The 17393-nt window shown below is 34.7% G+C and overlaps 3 protein-coding genes across 8 annotated transcripts; all 3 read left to right on the top strand.

Annotated features, from left to right (window-relative positions):
- The first annotated feature begins 482 nt into the window (after positions 1 to 482).
- LOC123202491 (rab3 GTPase-activating protein catalytic subunit-like) lies at positions 483 to 5626 on the top strand. Of its 4 annotated transcripts, none has more exons than XR_006498969.1 (14): positions 483 to 862; positions 973 to 1019; positions 1415 to 1621; positions 1724 to 1821; positions 2133 to 2326; positions 2455 to 2636; positions 2745 to 3086; positions 3171 to 3235; positions 3408 to 3456; positions 3570 to 3720; positions 4008 to 4092; positions 4193 to 4262; positions 4363 to 4573; positions 4775 to 5191. XR_006498969.1 is itself a non-coding variant. In XM_044618456.1 (14 exons), exons 1-14 carry the CDS (start codon positions 766 to 768, stop codon positions 5099 to 5101), a joined length of 2019 nt encoding a protein of 672 aa, XP_044474391.1. In that variant the 5' UTR covers positions 495 to 765; the 3' UTR covers positions 5102 to 5626. The 4 variants fall into 4 exon arrangements, 3 of the variants coding, with proteins under 3 accessions (XP_044474391.1, XP_044474390.1, XP_044474392.1); XM_044618456.1 differs by having other exon boundaries at positions 495 to 862; positions 1009 to 1019; positions 4433 to 4573; positions 4775 to 5626; XM_044618455.1 differs by having other exon boundaries at positions 496 to 862; positions 4433 to 4573; positions 4775 to 5626.
- Positions 5627 to 6403: 777 nt separating this feature from the next.
- Positions 6404 to 7301, top strand: LOC123202419 (glycine-rich cell wall structural protein). Its single transcript, XM_044618355.1, has one exon. It carries the CDS (start codon positions 6574 to 6576, stop codon positions 7087 to 7089), a length of 516 nt encoding a protein of 171 aa, XP_044474290.1. The 5' UTR covers positions 6404 to 6573; the 3' UTR covers positions 7090 to 7301.
- A 2036-nt stretch (positions 7302 to 9337) lies between these two features.
- On the top strand, positions 9338 to 16480 carry LOC123201883 (dihydrolipoyllysine-residue succinyltransferase component of 2-oxoglutarate dehydrogenase complex 2, mitochondrial-like). Of its 3 annotated transcripts, none has more exons than XM_044617450.1 (16): positions 9338 to 9508; positions 9690 to 9772; positions 10916 to 10980; positions 11097 to 11162; positions 11397 to 11457; positions 11565 to 11592; positions 12166 to 12227; positions 12451 to 12525; positions 12624 to 12679; positions 12791 to 12835; positions 12968 to 13240; positions 13384 to 13478; positions 14245 to 14335; positions 14439 to 14549; positions 15391 to 15585; positions 16178 to 16480. In XM_044617450.1, exons 3-16 carry the CDS (start codon positions 10930 to 10932, stop codon positions 16367 to 16369), a joined length of 1401 nt encoding a protein of 466 aa, XP_044473385.1. In that variant the 5' UTR covers positions 9338 to 9508; positions 9690 to 9772; positions 10916 to 10929; the 3' UTR covers positions 16370 to 16480. The 3 variants fall into 3 exon arrangements, with proteins under 3 accessions (XP_044473385.1, XP_044473386.1, XP_044473387.1); XM_044617451.1 differs by having other exon boundaries at positions 9695 to 9772; XM_044617452.1 differs by lacking the exon at positions 9690 to 9772.
- Positions 16481 to 17393: the final 913 nt, after the last annotated feature.

Here is a 17393-nt window from a genome sequence, read left to right on the forward strand (position 1 = left end):
CACGTGGCACTCATTTATTGTTTTGGTCAATTGTGACTTATAGCACCACCAAATTCCTGCCAGGAAATTTATTTAAATCTTCAAATGCCCGCGATTTATTCAAATGCCTTGTCCACGTGGGAAGTTCATAAAAAACAATTAATAAATTAGATATTTTGCTCAGTCAAGAACCATCGAAGAAGGAGATTGAGCTGTGACTCATCACAAACACAATTCACTCGGTTAAGCCCTGAGTTGATTCACTAATATATAACTGCAAATTGTATATGTTTATAATTTAATTGTTAGATCAAACCAACTTTACCGTTATGCTAACGTTAATATAACTAATATATATTTTAAAATTTTAATTACAATAAATTGATGCCACTAAATACTTTTAAAATGAAATAATTTTTACTAAATAACTTTATTTCTTATAAAAGTATTCGAGACGTCGACGGTCTGACGACTTTCATGAAGTAAATCTTCCTCAGCAAAATTTGTTGAAAAGAGAAATAATAAACTGGAAGCACACAATAGTCAATTTGAAGACTGAGGGGCATTTTATAAAAGAAATTAAAATTTCACGTTTTAAATTTGATAAAGAAAAATATTCAATTTGATTAACATAACAATTAATTAATTGAATTATTTTATTTTATTTTATTTTACTTCTGTGAGATCGTCGTCCACTTCAGCCACAATCAAACCAAAGCCTTCAATTTCGTCTCTCTGCTCCAATTCTTAGCCCATTCTCTAAGCTACGCATCCCCGGCGTACGTTATGGACACTCCTTCTTTTCTCTCCAAGGCTAGGACTGCCTTCCATTCTGCTGCGGCAAAAGCGGAGCGCGTCTTCACTGACTTCAAATCTGACCGAGGTATCCTGAATTTTCTTCCCTATTTCCACTTTTACGCTTTTCTGCTTACTTTAAATCAAGTTCTGTTGGATTTTTTTTTATGTTTTGGTTTTTTGACTTGATTGGAGAAGATTCTGATAACACATCTCCCAATTTACAAAATGGAGGCCAGTCGAAGGTATGTGTAAAGAGACTTGCTTTAGTTGTTTGTTTATTGAATTTGATTTTTTTTTTTCTATTTGGTTACTGAGAAAGGAAAAGAAAAGCAAATTTGATTTTTTTTTTTTTTTTTTTGTAGTTTGTTTTTGGATAAAACTTAAAAGAGAAAGAGATGGCTTTGTTTAGTAAAGTGTTTGTTCGAGACTGGTTAAAGATTTGTTCCTTTTTAAGAAAAGTACAAATTTTAGGCTTATGTGCTGTTTCTTGCATTTTCCTGGAAACCAAAGAGCACCGAATTGAGTTCTCAAGCTTACTTTAAAAGATTGTTAAGAGAAAGTACCTGACTTTATATGGGAAAAAAGGTCTTCTTAGGCTTCGTTTGGATTATAGTTTAACTTCAATGGCATGATGCAGGGTCACAATGAGGCCAAACATTTGTATACACAGCGGAGGCATGCTCCTCTGGGGAGAAAACATGATTGGCAAGATAGGTTGCGGAACATAAGAATAGGAAGAAGAGGAGCTGAAGAACCTGAGAAAGTTGATAGCACAACACTGGCAGCTCCATATGATGATGAAAATTTGTACATACTTAACATGAAAAATGATCTTGAAGCAAAGGCAAGAAAAACTCAACATATTTTAAGTTCTTATGGTTTATTCAATTTTTTTTTTTTTTGCTTGTTTGGTTGATAGATGAGTTGGTTGTTGTTGTTTTTATAGGGAACAGATGTTAACTCCTTGCTAGAACGTTTGACTTCCACCGATGTAAATAGAATTCCTCCAGTGTCTGTTTTGAAGCAATTGGCTGTAGCTGTTGAGTTAGTATTTCAGCTACTTATTAACTCTTATATATATTGTCTGTTGGGTTGTTGTATCTTTTACTTATGTTGTAAAGCATGCTTTCTTTTTATGAGATGATTTTTTTCCCTCAGTGGGATTTACTTTATTTTCATTCATGGATGATTTTTGATAACTGTCAAGTATCTTCTCATATATATGCCAATGATGTATCATCCTTTAGAAGCATGACTGTTTAACTTCTAAGCACTCGATAAATGGTCAGATGAGTAATCATCACTTTTTGGCATTTTATGGAGCTTAGAGTATGATTTTGTAACCGCTTGTTCAGGAGTGGAACGAATTTTAGGTCAATAAAGGATTCTTTGGCATCATCTGGGAGTTTTTCACCTGTCTTTGAAAGGGCGGGTTTGAGTCTCTCCAGTGTAAAATCATTAGTTCTTCGTGACAAAGATGATAAACTTGCATCTGACTTCTGCAACGATGAGAAAGTAATGTCGTTGATTCAGTCATTATTTGATGCAGGTAGATTAATACATTAAGTAACCTTGATATTTTCATATTTTGGGGGGAAAAGTTTTCATCTTTAAGTCTTTGGCATTATCCTGTGATGATCTTTCACTTCCATTGTAATATCTACAAGATGTTTGCAGAGGGAAACTTTCTCAGAAGGAAGATTTATTCTGATTCAATGACGTCTACTACCTTGGAAACTTTGCCCAGAGATATTCATGGTGCTCCTCCTCAAAGCTTTGTCATTAAGCTAGCTGAAGTTATTGGAAGCTTTAAAACCCTGCAAAGAATGGCATTGTTCTGGTGCATGGTAGTTTCTGAAGTAAGTGCCTTGTATGGAGCTCTAATAGTATTGTTGTCAATGCTGCTTCCATTTTTTTTTTTTAATTTTTTGCATAACAAACTAGATCTGAAAATTTTACACTTGCAGCTAAGAAGACTTTGGTCTGAGGAGCAACATATTCCTGGCATCCCCATGGATGAGATACCAGATCTAGACTCCTGCCTTTTGTATCAGCAATTGCAGGTTATCAATTGTTGTCTTTCAAGGAAAAGGCGTCGCATTATTGCCACTGAATCATTAGATTGTTTGATGAGGCAATCCAGTTCAAATGTTGAGGGTTCATCTCTTTCTATGGATACACCTCCAGCAAGCCCTGTTTTGTATGCTAGATTAAGCAATGGTGAACTTGTTCTCCGACTAGGTGCTGATCATCCAACCGATTTAACATTGTTGGAAACTGGTGAACCTGTATACTTCCCCATCACTCAGGTTTGTGTAATAATTAGTACTAAAAGGCTACCTCATAGAACCTAATAACATTTTTTTGATCTATGCCTTTCTTTGCATATATAGGAAGGGCCTTTGCTTACGGAAGATCTTATTAAAGAAACAGAGGAGTTAGTGATTCGAACAGGGAGGTCAGTATTAAATGTTGGCTAAATTTAGTGTGACTTGGACCAGCTGGTCTATTGTATTTGGATTTAAAAGTATCTTTCTCAACTGTTGAAGGTTTTAAGTTAATTAATTAGGGTTTATTTATATATTTAATTTTGTCTTACTATTTTATTTATGTTAATTTTTTGTGGGCAGTGTTGGTGCTGGATGTTCTCAGCTCCTCTCTGACATGCAGGCTTTCAAGGTGGTGCATTAATTCAAAATTTGCCAATTTTTATAGATTGTCAAGGTCGTTATGATACTTCTATGATAGTCTCTACATGCATTGTTCCTAAAGGTTATGTTTGATTGTGTTAGGCTGCAAATCCGGGTTGTATTTTAGAAGATTTTGTTAGATGGCACTCTCCCCCTGATTGGACTGCTAGTGAGCAGAGTAATGAAAATGAGTTTGATGGCTGTGATTGTTCATCTGCAAAGGGTCAACTAAGTCGTCGAATGAAAAAAGAAGGTAACTCAATGCATTTCTTGATGAATTATGCAGCCTTGTAGCCTTTCATTTCTTAGTATTATAAGAAAAGGGAAGAGAAGATGATATGTTGTATCCTGGTTAACTTTGTGTGTGGAAATGAATTTCATCTGATTTACCACCTGCCTTGTTCAATGTACAGGATTTATCAAGTTGTAAAGCAAAGCCTATTGCTATTTGTTTTATCATACATGAAAACTTGTTGTGCACTTTTAATTTGGAAACATGTTGTAGAATCACTCTGATACATGATTGGGCATAAATGTTAGGTAATTTGTGGGTTGAACTTTGGGAAACAGCTAAGCCAGTGCCAGCTGTTAAACAAGTCCCCCTCTTTGATGAGGATTTAGCAGTGTAAGTCTGGAAGTATTGCAACTGATGTTCTTACTGTTAAAATTTATGTTTGAGGCATATAATTTTCTGACAAGAACACCATGGTTTGTCTTTTCTGTAGGGAAGGAATTTTGAATAGCTTAGAGGACATCTCACCAGCTGAGCTTTTTGAACAATTGTTTGTTTCATTAGTAAGTTACTTAACCATAAAAGAAGAGTTATTCCATTGTTGTTTCTACTTCTAATGTCTTACGACCAGAAAAGTTATTGTTGGTTATTTTTTGTGGTCAGATTGCCAAATACAAATCAATCAATCAATTTTTCAGGGTATTAATATTGTCTTTTGTTCTGGAAATTTTAGCTTGGTTTGGGATTTGTATTCGCTGAGGCCAATCTCTCCACTGATGATAATTTGTCCAAGCTTTTCCATGAGTTCAAAGACTATGTTGTTGCCACTTTTCAAGGAAGTGCCTGGAGTGAGAAGATTGATGATATTTGCCAGGTACATTCTGTCAAATGATGTCTGAATGATAGCTTTAAGTACATTTATGTATATACTTTGCAAGCTGATAACAGAATAGTTGTATTCTTTACCATTTTTATCGAAAATTCCTCATACATGCATTGCACACTTATTATCAAGATCTGTGCCCAATAGGTATAAAGTATAAACGAGCTAAATTTAAGTTTAATTATGTACTAGGTTTATGAAACGGTGGAGAGAATGTTAACTCATCCCAAGGAAGTCCTGATGAATCAGGCAGAAGGAATGACCTCAACTGCAGATGAACTGAAAAACCGATTTAAGAGACTCACTCACAACTTTGTCAAGGATAGACAACAGAGGAAACTCGCCATAAAAGATCTGAAGAATTCAGATGAAAATCTGGGTTCACTGCATCAACCATTCGCAAGCTTCTTTGATGGCAAGTCGCCATTATTCTCGAAGAAGCCTCCAAAATCGGATTGCCTGGCCCCAGCTTGTGAGAAATCTGCTTGTCCAGTTGAAACTGATTGGACAATTGTTTGATCATACCTTCATTATTTTTTTAATCTTTTGCGATGAAGGAGTATGTATGGTTTTGCAAGTAACTGTAAATTATCTGATCTGTAAAAATTACAGGATATTCTTTGTTAGGCGTTTGGTCTTGTATAACAAGAAAATTTGCAGCCAAATACAGCTAAGAGCATCACAGCATTGTAATTTACAAGAAAGTGAGACTGGGGGAAAAGAATTTGACCGTAACGAAGGTGACGAACCTTGTTTGGAGAAAGACCGATATGTCACAGGACTTCGGTGGAGATGTGGCGTCGAGAACCGGTGAATAATGTGAATCAGTGACGATGCTTGGGATTGACAAAGTTGGTGTAGAAAGAGAAGATTTGAACTACCATGCAAAGGTGGTAACAAGATCAAGTGGAGGACGAAATTTGCGTGGTGGACAGTGAGATTTGGGAGTAAGACAAATGGATGACAACGATTAAATAAGATGCGTGTAATATTAATCTTATTATATATTCCTATATAAAGTGATAAAAATATTAATTAAATTAATGATTGACTTCTTCTGCATTTATATTCTGGAGTAGAAGGGGGGTCGAGACCCACATCCATATGATTCAAATTTTACATTTAATTTGGATGAATTGCATGTTCATCAAAATCAAAATTAATTCAGAATGACCAACATCCCTTCAGGTCAAAGTTTGATTCTCGTATTAATTATTAATTAATTCATCGATATACTTAATTAATCGAATATCAATCTTCTGTATTAACTTCAGTCTTCTCCATTGACATCTGCCTTAATATAATACGTTGTCGACTTGATGTTTTCCATCTGGCTAGTCTTTGTTCAGATGCCTGCAAATGGGAATATTGGCAGTGGACTTTTGCGTGTTCCAAACAAGCTAGGCTGTAGTTTAGGTTGGATTCCATTTGAATTAATTTAAGTTGGCTTTGAATAAGATCAACAATAAAATTATATATACACAATTTTGATTATATAATTGAATATCTAAATAATATATTATTATATAATTAATTAATTTTAAAATAAAAATAAATTAATTTTAATTTATATTATAATATATTATCTAAATACTTAATTAAAACACTTAAAAGGAATTGCCCGTCCGTCAAATGATAGACAAGAGGCCATGCAATGCATTTAGATAAAACTTAACTTTGCCCTAAAAAGTTGCAGCTAATAGCCATGCAAACGCAAAAAAGTTTCCATGCAAATCTAGATCAAAAGTCCCCTAAAATTCATGAATAATCCCCAGAACAAGCTCCCAATTGGTCCAAAGTGAGCAACTTTTAGGGGTTTCTTTTTCAAAGGTAACAGTTGAGTGCATTAACTATCCCAACACGGTTTATAGATGAGCCGATGAGCAAAATTTAAGACCTCAACCGTACTCTCTTCATGAATCTCTATATATAACCCGCCTTCAAGCTTCTTCTTCTCACCAGAAGTCAATCTTTTAAAGTGTTAGAAAAAGATGGCTTCTTGTTCTTCTAGGTTTCTTGTTTTCTTGATTCTCGGTGTTCTTGTGTGCAACATTAATGCGAGGAAGCTAGTTGGGGGTGAAAAGGGTGGTTTTCAGGAGGAGAAGAATTTTGTTCACCGTCCTAGACTTGGTGGTGGCGGTGGACTAGGTGGAGGGGGCGGTGGAGGATTTGGTGGTGGAGGTGGGCTAGGTGGTGGTGCTGGAGGTGGAGCTGGGTTTGGTGGGGGTGCTGGTGCTGGAGGGGGACTAGGTGGCGGAGGTGGACTTGGTGGAGGTGGTGGGGGAGGGTTTGGTGGAGGCGGCGGTGGAGGAGTGGGTGGCGGGTCTGGTTTCGGAGGTGGAGCTGGATTTGGAGGTGGTGCTGGAGCTGGTGGTGGACTAGGTGGGGGAGCTGGAGGAGGCTTTGGAGGGGGTGGCGGCGGTGGACTTGGCGGTGGTGCTGGTGCTGGTGGTGGTTTTGGAGCTGGAGGTGGCGCTGGTGGCGGCCTAGATGGTGGATATCCTTAAAACACATCACTCTTTAAGCTATTGTTACTCCTTATTACCAACATGCACTCTTTAGTTATCTTCCTTCCAAATGTTAATCGAGAAATTCAATAAGCTCTTTGAAGCAGAAATGAGTTTAATTTGTAGTTTAATTATTGTACTCGAACCAAATGTATGATAATTATTGTGGTGTTTTCACCTTCGCTAATATTAAAATTTCAATAATTTGTGCATGTTCAATAAGAGTAATTAATTTTTCTTCTCAATACAATTTGTGCGGTTGAAGATTTGGCGTGCTAACAAGTAACGGAGATCCAATTTTTATTATGGCCAAAACATTTATTACGTAATGTTTAATATATTCCTAAATAGATACCCGTTAACTCTCATTTATGAGTGATTAAATTTAATAAAATATGTTAAAGGTGGCAATATAGAGGAGTCACCCATCGTTTAAATATGGATACAATTTTTAAATTTTTAAACTTATACTCGTGGATAATAAATTTTTGCGGGTAGGGCATATATGCCTGTGAGCACCCTTTTTTTATTTATTTTCTTTTTTCATTTTAATATCAAACTTATATTATACTAAATATAAATTCTACATATTTTTCATTCTTTTGACATAAAATAAACTCAAATCTATCTTAAAATAAAATAATTTGTTGTGTAGAAAATAAATTTAAAAAATATAAGCATTAAACATTTTATTATAAATATTCATTTCATGTTTAATGTAAAATTCTTTAAATTTATAAAAACATTTTTATAATTTGAGGTAAATTTTTGTTCATTCATATAATACTTATATACTTGAAGAGAAAAATATTGAAAAAAAGGAAAAATATATATTAAAATAATAAAAACAAAAGAAAAATAGTGAAAAATTAATATTAATAGGTAACTCACGGGTTAACCCGTACGCATAAGATCGGGTATGAGTTTTAAAAATTATTATTCGTATAACTTGACTTGTTTTCGACTTGTACCCATTTTACTTGCACCCACATTGACTAGACTCGTCCATTTTCCAAGACTAAAATTTGCTAGTATTAAAGGTAAAATTGTTATTTAATCAGTATTATTAAAAAAAAAAATTTATCTCATTTTCCCTCATTGGTTTAGAAAACTAACAATTTCTCTTTATGATTAAAACTTGAAAACTCACATTTCCCTTGTAGGGTTTCAATTTTTCAATTATGTAATTAAATAAAGGGTTTTAATTTTTCAAGGACAATTTTTAACAAACGACAAACGTTCTCTCCCTCTGTCATTGTTGCTGACACTCTCTCTCAACACCATTTCGACTCTATGCCGGCTCGTTTGAGATGAAGACAAATTCAGATGAGAGAGCCGGCTTGATGGAGAAGGTAAGAGCGAGAGAAGTTGATTCGAACATAAAAGGCCATTGAAGATGACAATAGTCACTAAAAAATGATAGAGATAGAAAATTAAATTCAGGGGGAAAATGTAATTTTTTAAAACTATGGTTAGAGGGAAAATCAGATAAAGTTTTATTTTTAATATTATTGATAAAATAATCATTTATTAATTTTAATTAGTCATATCTGAGAGTTTTGAGAAAATACTAAACCTTAAGTGAGAATAAATCTTTTGACCTATTATTATTTTTAATGCAATTTTTGATAGGGATGGATAGAAAGGTGATGAGTTAGTTTGGATTTGAATTTATGTTCTAATTGAATAAGTTAAATTTGAATTGTAATTCTAACTTAGTTTAAGATTGAGGGTCTATCAACATCTATGCATTTTCTTGTCAACTATTAATTTTTTATTTTAGAAAGGTTATTTTTCTTTCTTTAACAACTTTTTTTTCTTATTTTTTCTTTATTAATAATTTAATTTCAAATTAAAACTCTAATCTACCAATCCGGTTTAATATCGATATGTTCGTTTATAAGAAGATGCTCTCTTCAACATCAACCATGCTCTCTCTTGGCCACTATGTATAAGATTTCGAACTCAGACATGTCAAAATCTTCAGTTTATCAATCAAGCTCTTTAGGCCCACTTCTAATCTCTGCTAACAGAACCCAGTTTAAAATTTAATTGATCTAAGCCGAAGCGAATGGCCCATTTTCAGAAAACGACACCGTGGCCAGTCTCTACCAACTATTTGGGAATTTCCTTCGACAGGTAAGAGGAAACCACACGCCTTTTCTTCTGACAGTTAAGTTTCAACCAATGAAGTTCATCCACCTCACGAGCTCACAAACACTGGCCGCGCCAGATTATACCAAAATATTCTCGAACTCATCTTCGCGGCGTCCCTGGCAAACAAGTCAAGAACCGAAATTACCAAATATGTAAAGTATCTGACTACCCTAACTATTTATTCGATCAACCTAGGCCTACCGTGGCTGGCTTCTGAGACTTCCTCAAAACACAACACCGTTTCTCTCTTCTAATCATCAAGGTCAAAAATCTCTCATTCTCGTTACATTTATGTATATATTATATATACTTTTACTGTATGTTTTATATTTTCTGTTTCGTCACGAGTGAAAGAGAAAGAGGAAATGAAATCGTAATTTTAAATCTGTCCGTTGTATCATTTCGCTTTTGTTGGAAGAAGCTAATAATTTGTCTTGTTTCAGCTCAGATTTGAATTTTGGAGTTTTCTGTTGTGTTTTTTTCTCGCTGCAGTTTCTCTACTACCAAACAGAGCGCACGTAAACACGTACGTAGTTACACGCGGACATTTTGATGTAGTTAACATGATTGTGAAATATAGTTATTAGTCGGATATTTTTAAATCTACATTTGGTTTTCGTTTTCTTGTTCCTTTTTTTTTTCTCGGGAAACGAACAGTCTATTCAATCGCAAAATTTTATATATAATGTAATATATGCTTACAAGATCACAATAAACCTGCTGTCAAACTTGAATCTGTCCTTTATTTCGTTTCTTTTTTGTTAGAAGAAGCTATTAATTTGTCTTGTTTCAGCTCAGATACGAATTTTGAAGTTTTCCAGTTTTGTTTTTTTCCCTGCACTTTCTCTACTACCAAACAGAATGCACATAAACACATACGTAGTTACAAGTGTACATATTCATTGGCAAAAGTTTATATAGAATGTAAACCTTCTGTTAAACTTGAATCTGTCTGTTTTTTTGTTTCTTTCTTGTTAGAAGAAGCTACTAATTTATCATGTTTCAGCTCATGTTTGAATTTTGGAGTTTCCTTGTGTTTTTTCCGTGCAATCTCTCTGCTACGAAATGGAATGCATGTAAACACATAAGTAGTGACACGTGCACGTTTTGATATACTTAAAAATTATTGTGATATATATTAAAATTTGGATATTGTTAAATCTAGGTTTGGTCTTCCTTTTCTTTTTTCTTTTTTTCCTGGCATTTTCTCAGCATTCTAACAGTCTATATAATCACAAAAGTTTATATATAATGTAATATACGCTTACAAGATTGCAATAAACCTGCTGTTGAACTTTCATAAGTTGCACTATCAAATAACTTTTTAGAAGAATTTATTTTATTCATTAATCAACCAATTTTATGAAATGCATTTGCACTATTGTTTAATATGTGATGGATGTATTGAATATATGTAAATATTTGATTTATAAACTCAAATTTTATGCACACTGAGGATAGCAACAAAATTCTGATGAAATTGAAGTGTGCCATGTGCATTGAGTGTTTTGAGAATTTCTAATAATGTGATTGGTTTTGTAAATAGCACAATGGAAAATATATGCCTGGTGTATTTTGGTCATGCCTCTATGTGTATGTTTTGAGATTATGTGAAAATTTCAATATGCATGTGTATATCTTATAGGAGATTATATCTTTGTGAATGCAGAAATATAAACCACGATGCTGGGGATTATACGGAGAAGAGTCGCCAGTGGAGGCTTGTCTGCTTCGGTGAGAACTGTTCTTTTCATGTTGTTTTGATTGGAATTGTTGTAAGTAGGAATTTTCTTTTCCATTGTTAACTTCCTGTTCTAAACTAGTGTCTTTTTTCTTTACAATCTTTCCAGGTTTTAAGGAAGACGATGCAGGCAGGTCAGCCTTCAGTGTCCGCCTCTAGAGTTTTAGGGAGGGAGGTGTGTGCTTCTTTTTCCCTAATTTTCCTTTTTTAATTTTTTTTCTACTGTCTCATCTTAGTCATGTAGGCATGTCTGGTTAAGTTTGTGAAAACTGTTTTCTGTGTACATGAAGATATACATATGAAACTTTTGCCAGTTCATGGGCATTGGAAAATTATGATCCAAACCAGATTAAATTTTATATTTGTTGTAATCTTGGTCACAAGATTTACGTTTGAAGCATGTGAACAGATACTACTCCATCCAAGAGGACTTGGGCATGTCCGGAAATTTTGTCATGTTATTTTACCAGGTAAATCTTATGAGGTCTTTGCTGTACCCTCCTCACAGTAGTTGATGCATTGGCATATCATATGGATCATCCTGAATTTAATTAAAAAAAATTTCTGGTGATTGCAGGCTCCTCAATTGGTTGTAGATCAATGAGGTTAGTAAAGATGTTTTATTATTTCACTTATCATATCATGGATTTTAATCTTAGAGTTATGCTTAAAATTACATATGACTGTTGGTGTTGTGGGCTCAGGATAGCACAATATAAACACTTAGTAGTTTTCTTTTCACCAGTTCTCTGCTCTTATTTAGAGATTAAATACCTATTGTCAAACTTGACTGGTCTGTCTAGGAATTGAACCTTTGAGCCTTTTGCTTGAGTTCTTAAGAAGTGAACTTGATACTCACTAGATTTAAGATTTTGAATGCACACATTTTAAACCTAATCATCTGATCCATACTTGCAATTATGAATTAAGTTTATGCAAATAGGCCTGCTTTTGCTTTTTCAATTTTTTATTAGTCTTCACTGTTTCTATTCATTATTAGAGTTTCATTTTTTTTTTTTACTTTTTTAAATCATGGGCCCAATTATCATTTAGTATGGTTCACTTAATTGAGAAGCAGCTGGGATTAATTATTGAGAGGCTTAGAAGAAATGGTTCTGCTTTCGCTTTCTAATTTGCTGCTTCTCATCATCTTTCGTCAATGTATTCTGTGTGGACAGGGATTCCTCTTTCAGCACCCTTAACATGCAAGCTTGGAGCAGACTATTTTCTTCAGAAAGTGGTATGACATTGTCTGGATTCTTTAAAGTGAGTTTATTTTCTGTTTCAATGTTGTAGTCTTATGGCACTTCTCATGAGAGTTAGACAGATGGACTGCTGCCATCCTGTTTACTTTAGCAACAGAGTAAAGGATTGGTTTTTTAAGGGACCTACGGTTTTTTTTAATTAAAGTTACATTGAATCTCAAAACTGTCCTGTTGTTTCCTTTTCTTTGTTTGTTGAAGGGGATTTGGTTGAAGCGGTTGTCCCCTTTATGGGTGAATCCATAACTGATGGAACTTTGGCGAAATTCTTAAAAAGTATGTCTTTTAGTATCCATTTTCCTGTACAAGTTGTTACTCTTTGTCATCCACATTGCAATTGTTTGATTGTGTGCGCTTCTGGTTTTTGAAAACAGGTCCTGGTGATACTGTGAAGGTTGATGAGCCTATTGCTCAAATTGAAACAGATAAGGTACAGTGCACCCTGCTACCTTTCCCCATGCCCAGCCCCCAATTTTCCCTTTTAGCAGTGAATATAAAACTGGGACAGTTTTTAATACTTGTAATGTTAATTTCCTGTCAGGTAACAATTGATGTTGCAAGTCCAGAAGCAGGTGTGATTAAAGAGGTAATGCATACACGTTGTTATATTATTTTTCTTGCTTATTACACAGTGGTTGCCTTTTCCCCATCTCCACTGTTGGAATTATTGGATTTTAATGTTAATGATAGCTTCTGTGTTTTAATATATATCTGGCAGTTTGTAGCCAAAGAAGGGGAGACTGTGGAACCTGGTACCAAAATTGCTATCATTTCAAAATCTGGTGAAGGTGTAGCTCATGTAGCTCCCTCAGAGAAAATAGAAGAGAAAGCTGCTCCTAAGCCGTCTCCTGCTGAAACAATGAAAGAGGAGAAGCCAAAACCTGAAGTTGAAAAAACTGCTGTCTTTGAGAAGCCTAAAGCACCCTCTCCAGCACCTCCTAAGCGCTCTGCAACTGAGCCGCAGCTTCCACCAAAGGAGAGGGAAAGACGGGTGAGTATGTAATGGTTCTTTATTTAGATCAGAAAAATAGTTATGGACTTCTATTATTCTTTTTTATAAACAATTTAAGAAAACAGCTTAGTGGAGGAGCCATTGTGATCTTAATTGTCCCTTCAATATGTTCATGATTGCAGGTTCCTATGACTAGGCTACGAAAAAGGGTTGCTACAAGATTGAAGGACTCTCAAAATACATTTGCAATGTTGACGACATTCAATGAAGTTGATATGTAAGTTAATTCTACTGTATTTCATCTGGTGCCAGTGCCACTGTTTTCATATTTATGGCACTTAGGATTATTTTTTTTCTCATTTTCTACATGTGGTGTGCTTCCGTTCTTGGCAAGAAATGGTGAATGCTGTTTTAATTGTTATCTTCATGTGATCATACTGTTCTCTTTCATCTAATCCTCCACCTTGTGATTAAATGTATCTCTTACCTTGTGTGTCTACTACTATATAAACTGACTTATGTCTTTTGAAGCTTCTGGAAGAACTTTTATCAGTATGCTTTCATTCTTTTTCCAAACTTTGAACAGAGAGCAACTCTTCACATGTCCATGTGTCTACCTGTGATTTATCTGCTTTCGGTCACAGGACATGGCTTTTTGTTGGGAGTGTTTCTGTTGCTCTGTTCAACTAATTACTTAACTGAAATTGGAACTGTATTTCTCTAAAAGCACGTGCTCTTTGTTATGTTTCTCACCATAAATGAAGTCATTATATTACATCTATTCAATTTCTTTCAAGTTTAGTTTTCTGGTTTGCAGATTACATGTTGCTTTTAGTGAATTTAAATTTTGAGTGATGTTCATTGATTTATCGAGCTGTAAATTGAAGTAGTCAGAGGAACTTCTAGTGGGCTGATTGGTTATTGCACTGTACTTAACTGCTTTGTTTCTTTCTTTGATGGACGACCTTTAAAACAGTGTCTCTGTGTTTCTTGTGATCATTCCAAGATAAATCTTTGATTTCTTTGTATTTTGCTTATTGTAGGACTAATTTGATGAAACTCCGTTCTGATTACAAGGATGCTTTCCTTGAACAGCATGGAGTCAAACTGGGATTTATGTCAGGTTTTGTGAAAGTATGTGTTATAACTTTTTTAATTGCTTATATAGAATATGGGTGAAATTTTGCCTACATCTCGTGAGGTAACATACATAATCGTTTGCTTATAAAAATTTCAGGCTGCTGTTAGTGGGCTCCAGAACCAGCCAATTATTAACGCAGTTATTGATGGGGATGATGTGATATACAGAGATTACATAGATATCAGTATAGCTGTTGGAACTCCTAAGGTTTGCAGCCATGTTTTTAATTTAGTTTGTTTGCAGTGTTTATTACAAAAAATAGAGCATTCAAACTAGGGGTGTAAACAAGGCAAGCCGCTTGTGAGTAGTTTGCGGTTAGGCTCAGCTCAGCTCAACTCATCTTGAGTTGAGCTTGAGTTTCATGTTGGGTGTTTCAGTGAGCTTGTGAGCTCACAACTCAACTTGAGTTAAATACCAATGCATCCCTGATAGTTTCAAACCTTATATTTACAGCCTTAAAATCTTGATTTCTAACTTTGAATATAGGATATAATTGATAAATATATAACTTATGAGTTTTAAAGTCAAGCCAAGCTCAAGTCATCCATTCTTGCTTAAAGCTGAAGCTTGAGCTGAGATATTATCATCTTGGCAAGCTCAAGCTTTCCCTTAAAGTAATCGAGTTGAGTTTGAGTCAAGCACTACTCAATTCGATTACACCACTAATTGAAACTCTAGAGTGCACTGCTGCTTGTTTGGGTCTCTGTTTTTCTCTGGACATTGGCACATTTCATTTTTCCCTGTATCCAGGCCATCCCAATTACATCATCAGCCTTGAAAGCATCAGTGAAAATTTTCAAATTACAATCTGTATCAAATAGATTTGTCAACGCTTGTGGTATTGATGGTGTCTATTGACTATGTTAGTGCGACAATCTTGGAAGTCTTTATGAATTGTAATGATACATATGATTTTATTATCAATTGATGCATATGCATACATACATGTGCTGTTTATCACTTTGTGTCCACATTTTTATCTTGTGCTCATGGTAAAGTGGCAGTATCCCTACATCTTAACTTCTAATTTGGATTCATTTCTCATCAGGGACTTGTGGTTCCGGTTATCCGCAATGCTGAAAAGATGAATTTTGCCGATATAGAGAAAGAGATCAACACCCTTGCAAAGAAAGCAAATGATGGATCAATCTCAATTGATGAAATGGCTGGAGGTTCATTTACAATTTCTAATGGTGGTGTTTATGGAAGTCTTTTGAGTACACCCATCATCAACCCTCCTCAGGTTCGGTTACAATGACTTTTAACCAAAAATTCATTAATTTTCATAGCCTTATCTCCTTGGCTAAGTCACCAAACTCATCCTTACAATGTTTTCAAACTTGGACTAGACATTAATTCGGTTAAGGGGTATCATAAAAATATATAAATATATATAACTAAATGTAGTCTGGTGCTGCATGACATACACTGCCACAGCTGGGCCCAAATTTCCCTACATTTTTACACTGACATCAACATGCTAATGTCATGTTTAATCGTACTGGTCTAACTGGGATAACCCGGCAGTCGAATTGGGTGGTAGCAGTGATTCAACCGTTGTTCATACCGGTTTGATAACCTAAACAGGAATTGGGGCAAGTCCAGACCAAGTTTGCTTCCAAGGTCTCGGTTAGATCAGTCCAATTGGCCGGTCTAATCTGGTTTTTAAATCCATGCATCTACATAAAAATCTTCGTAGTTTTTCCTTGTTTTCATTCTATTTTTAGCTGATCCACATATCTTGGGAAGTAGGATTTTGTTTATTCATTTGTTTTTGTGTGGCCTTTTGTGGCGATTTGTAAGATGAAATCTAACTTGATTAATTTTTTCAACAGTCGGCTATCCTTGGTATGCACTCAATTGTCTCTCGCCCGATGGTTGTCAGTGGCAACGTAGTCCCAAGGCCAATGATGTACATTGCTCTAACATATGACCACCGGCTGATTGATGGAAGAGAGGCAGTTTTCTTCTTGCGCCGCATCAAAGATGTTGTGGAGGACCCACGCAGGCTGCTCCTTGATATATAAGAAAAATGATTCTGCTGTTCCGTTTCATATCCACACTTTTCCAGTAAACCCAGGATCACATACACTTACAATTCATCGAATGAAAAATAAGTATGCTAGAGTTTGAAGTTTTGTAGGGTTTATTCATCAATTTACCCTCTTTTCATGAGTTCTTCAAATGCGGCTTGCCAAATTGAATTTGAAATGAGACTTTAAAAAATATCATTTGCCCAAATTTACCGAAATGTTTTGAGGAAAATTTCAATTTTCTGTTTAACGGCATGTATAAGACCTATGTGTATGAACTAGAGTTTATTTTTTACCAAAAAAATCATGAACGTTGAAGAAAGTTTTACTTTCGTTGACATCTTAATTTTGATCCAATGATCCAACAGTAAGCATGCTTGGCTTTGGGGTTGACTTGATTTGAGCTATTCAAGTTTAAATTCAAATTGAATTTTAGAAAAAGATTAGAGTTATTTTCATAAAAGAGTCATGTTTGAAATAATTTGGCTCAAATTTATAGTTTAGTTTGAGTTTGGACTTGTTGATTCTATTTTGATTAATTTTAGATTTGAACTGATTTCAAATTCGATTTTGTTTGAGTTTGGTATGGATCAAATCCAGTCTTGGTTGGCCTAACATTCTTGTGCAGTTCTGTTTTTGGGGGTGCTTCTGTGTTCAAACATTATGATTTGATTCTCTTATTATATCATCAAATGGCTGGTTGAAATGTATTTTCATTTTAAAAAACGGAAGAGGATGATCGAAAATTAAGTTTATATATCAAATAAATGATCATATGGGTGTACTCACGAATGAATAATTTTTCTGTACACCATTTAAAAAAAGGGTTAATTTAATTAATTATCTTAAATTATATTTCTAATTAGTCTGAATTTTAGAAGGCGAAGCCCAAGTTTTTCCATTTTTAAATAGCTTAAAAACGAAAGCTCGAAGCAAGTTTCCTTTGTTTTAAAAAAGGATCAAAGTCAGCAAAAAGAGCGTGGATTTAAACGAATTGATTTAAGATTAAATCTATGTT

This window comes from Mangifera indica, chromosome 18, assembly GCF_011075055.1.
Source record: "Mangifera indica cultivar Alphonso chromosome 18, CATAS_Mindica_2.1, whole genome shotgun sequence".
Lineage (NCBI taxonomy): Eukaryota > Viridiplantae > Streptophyta > Magnoliopsida > Sapindales > Anacardiaceae > Mangifera > Mangifera indica.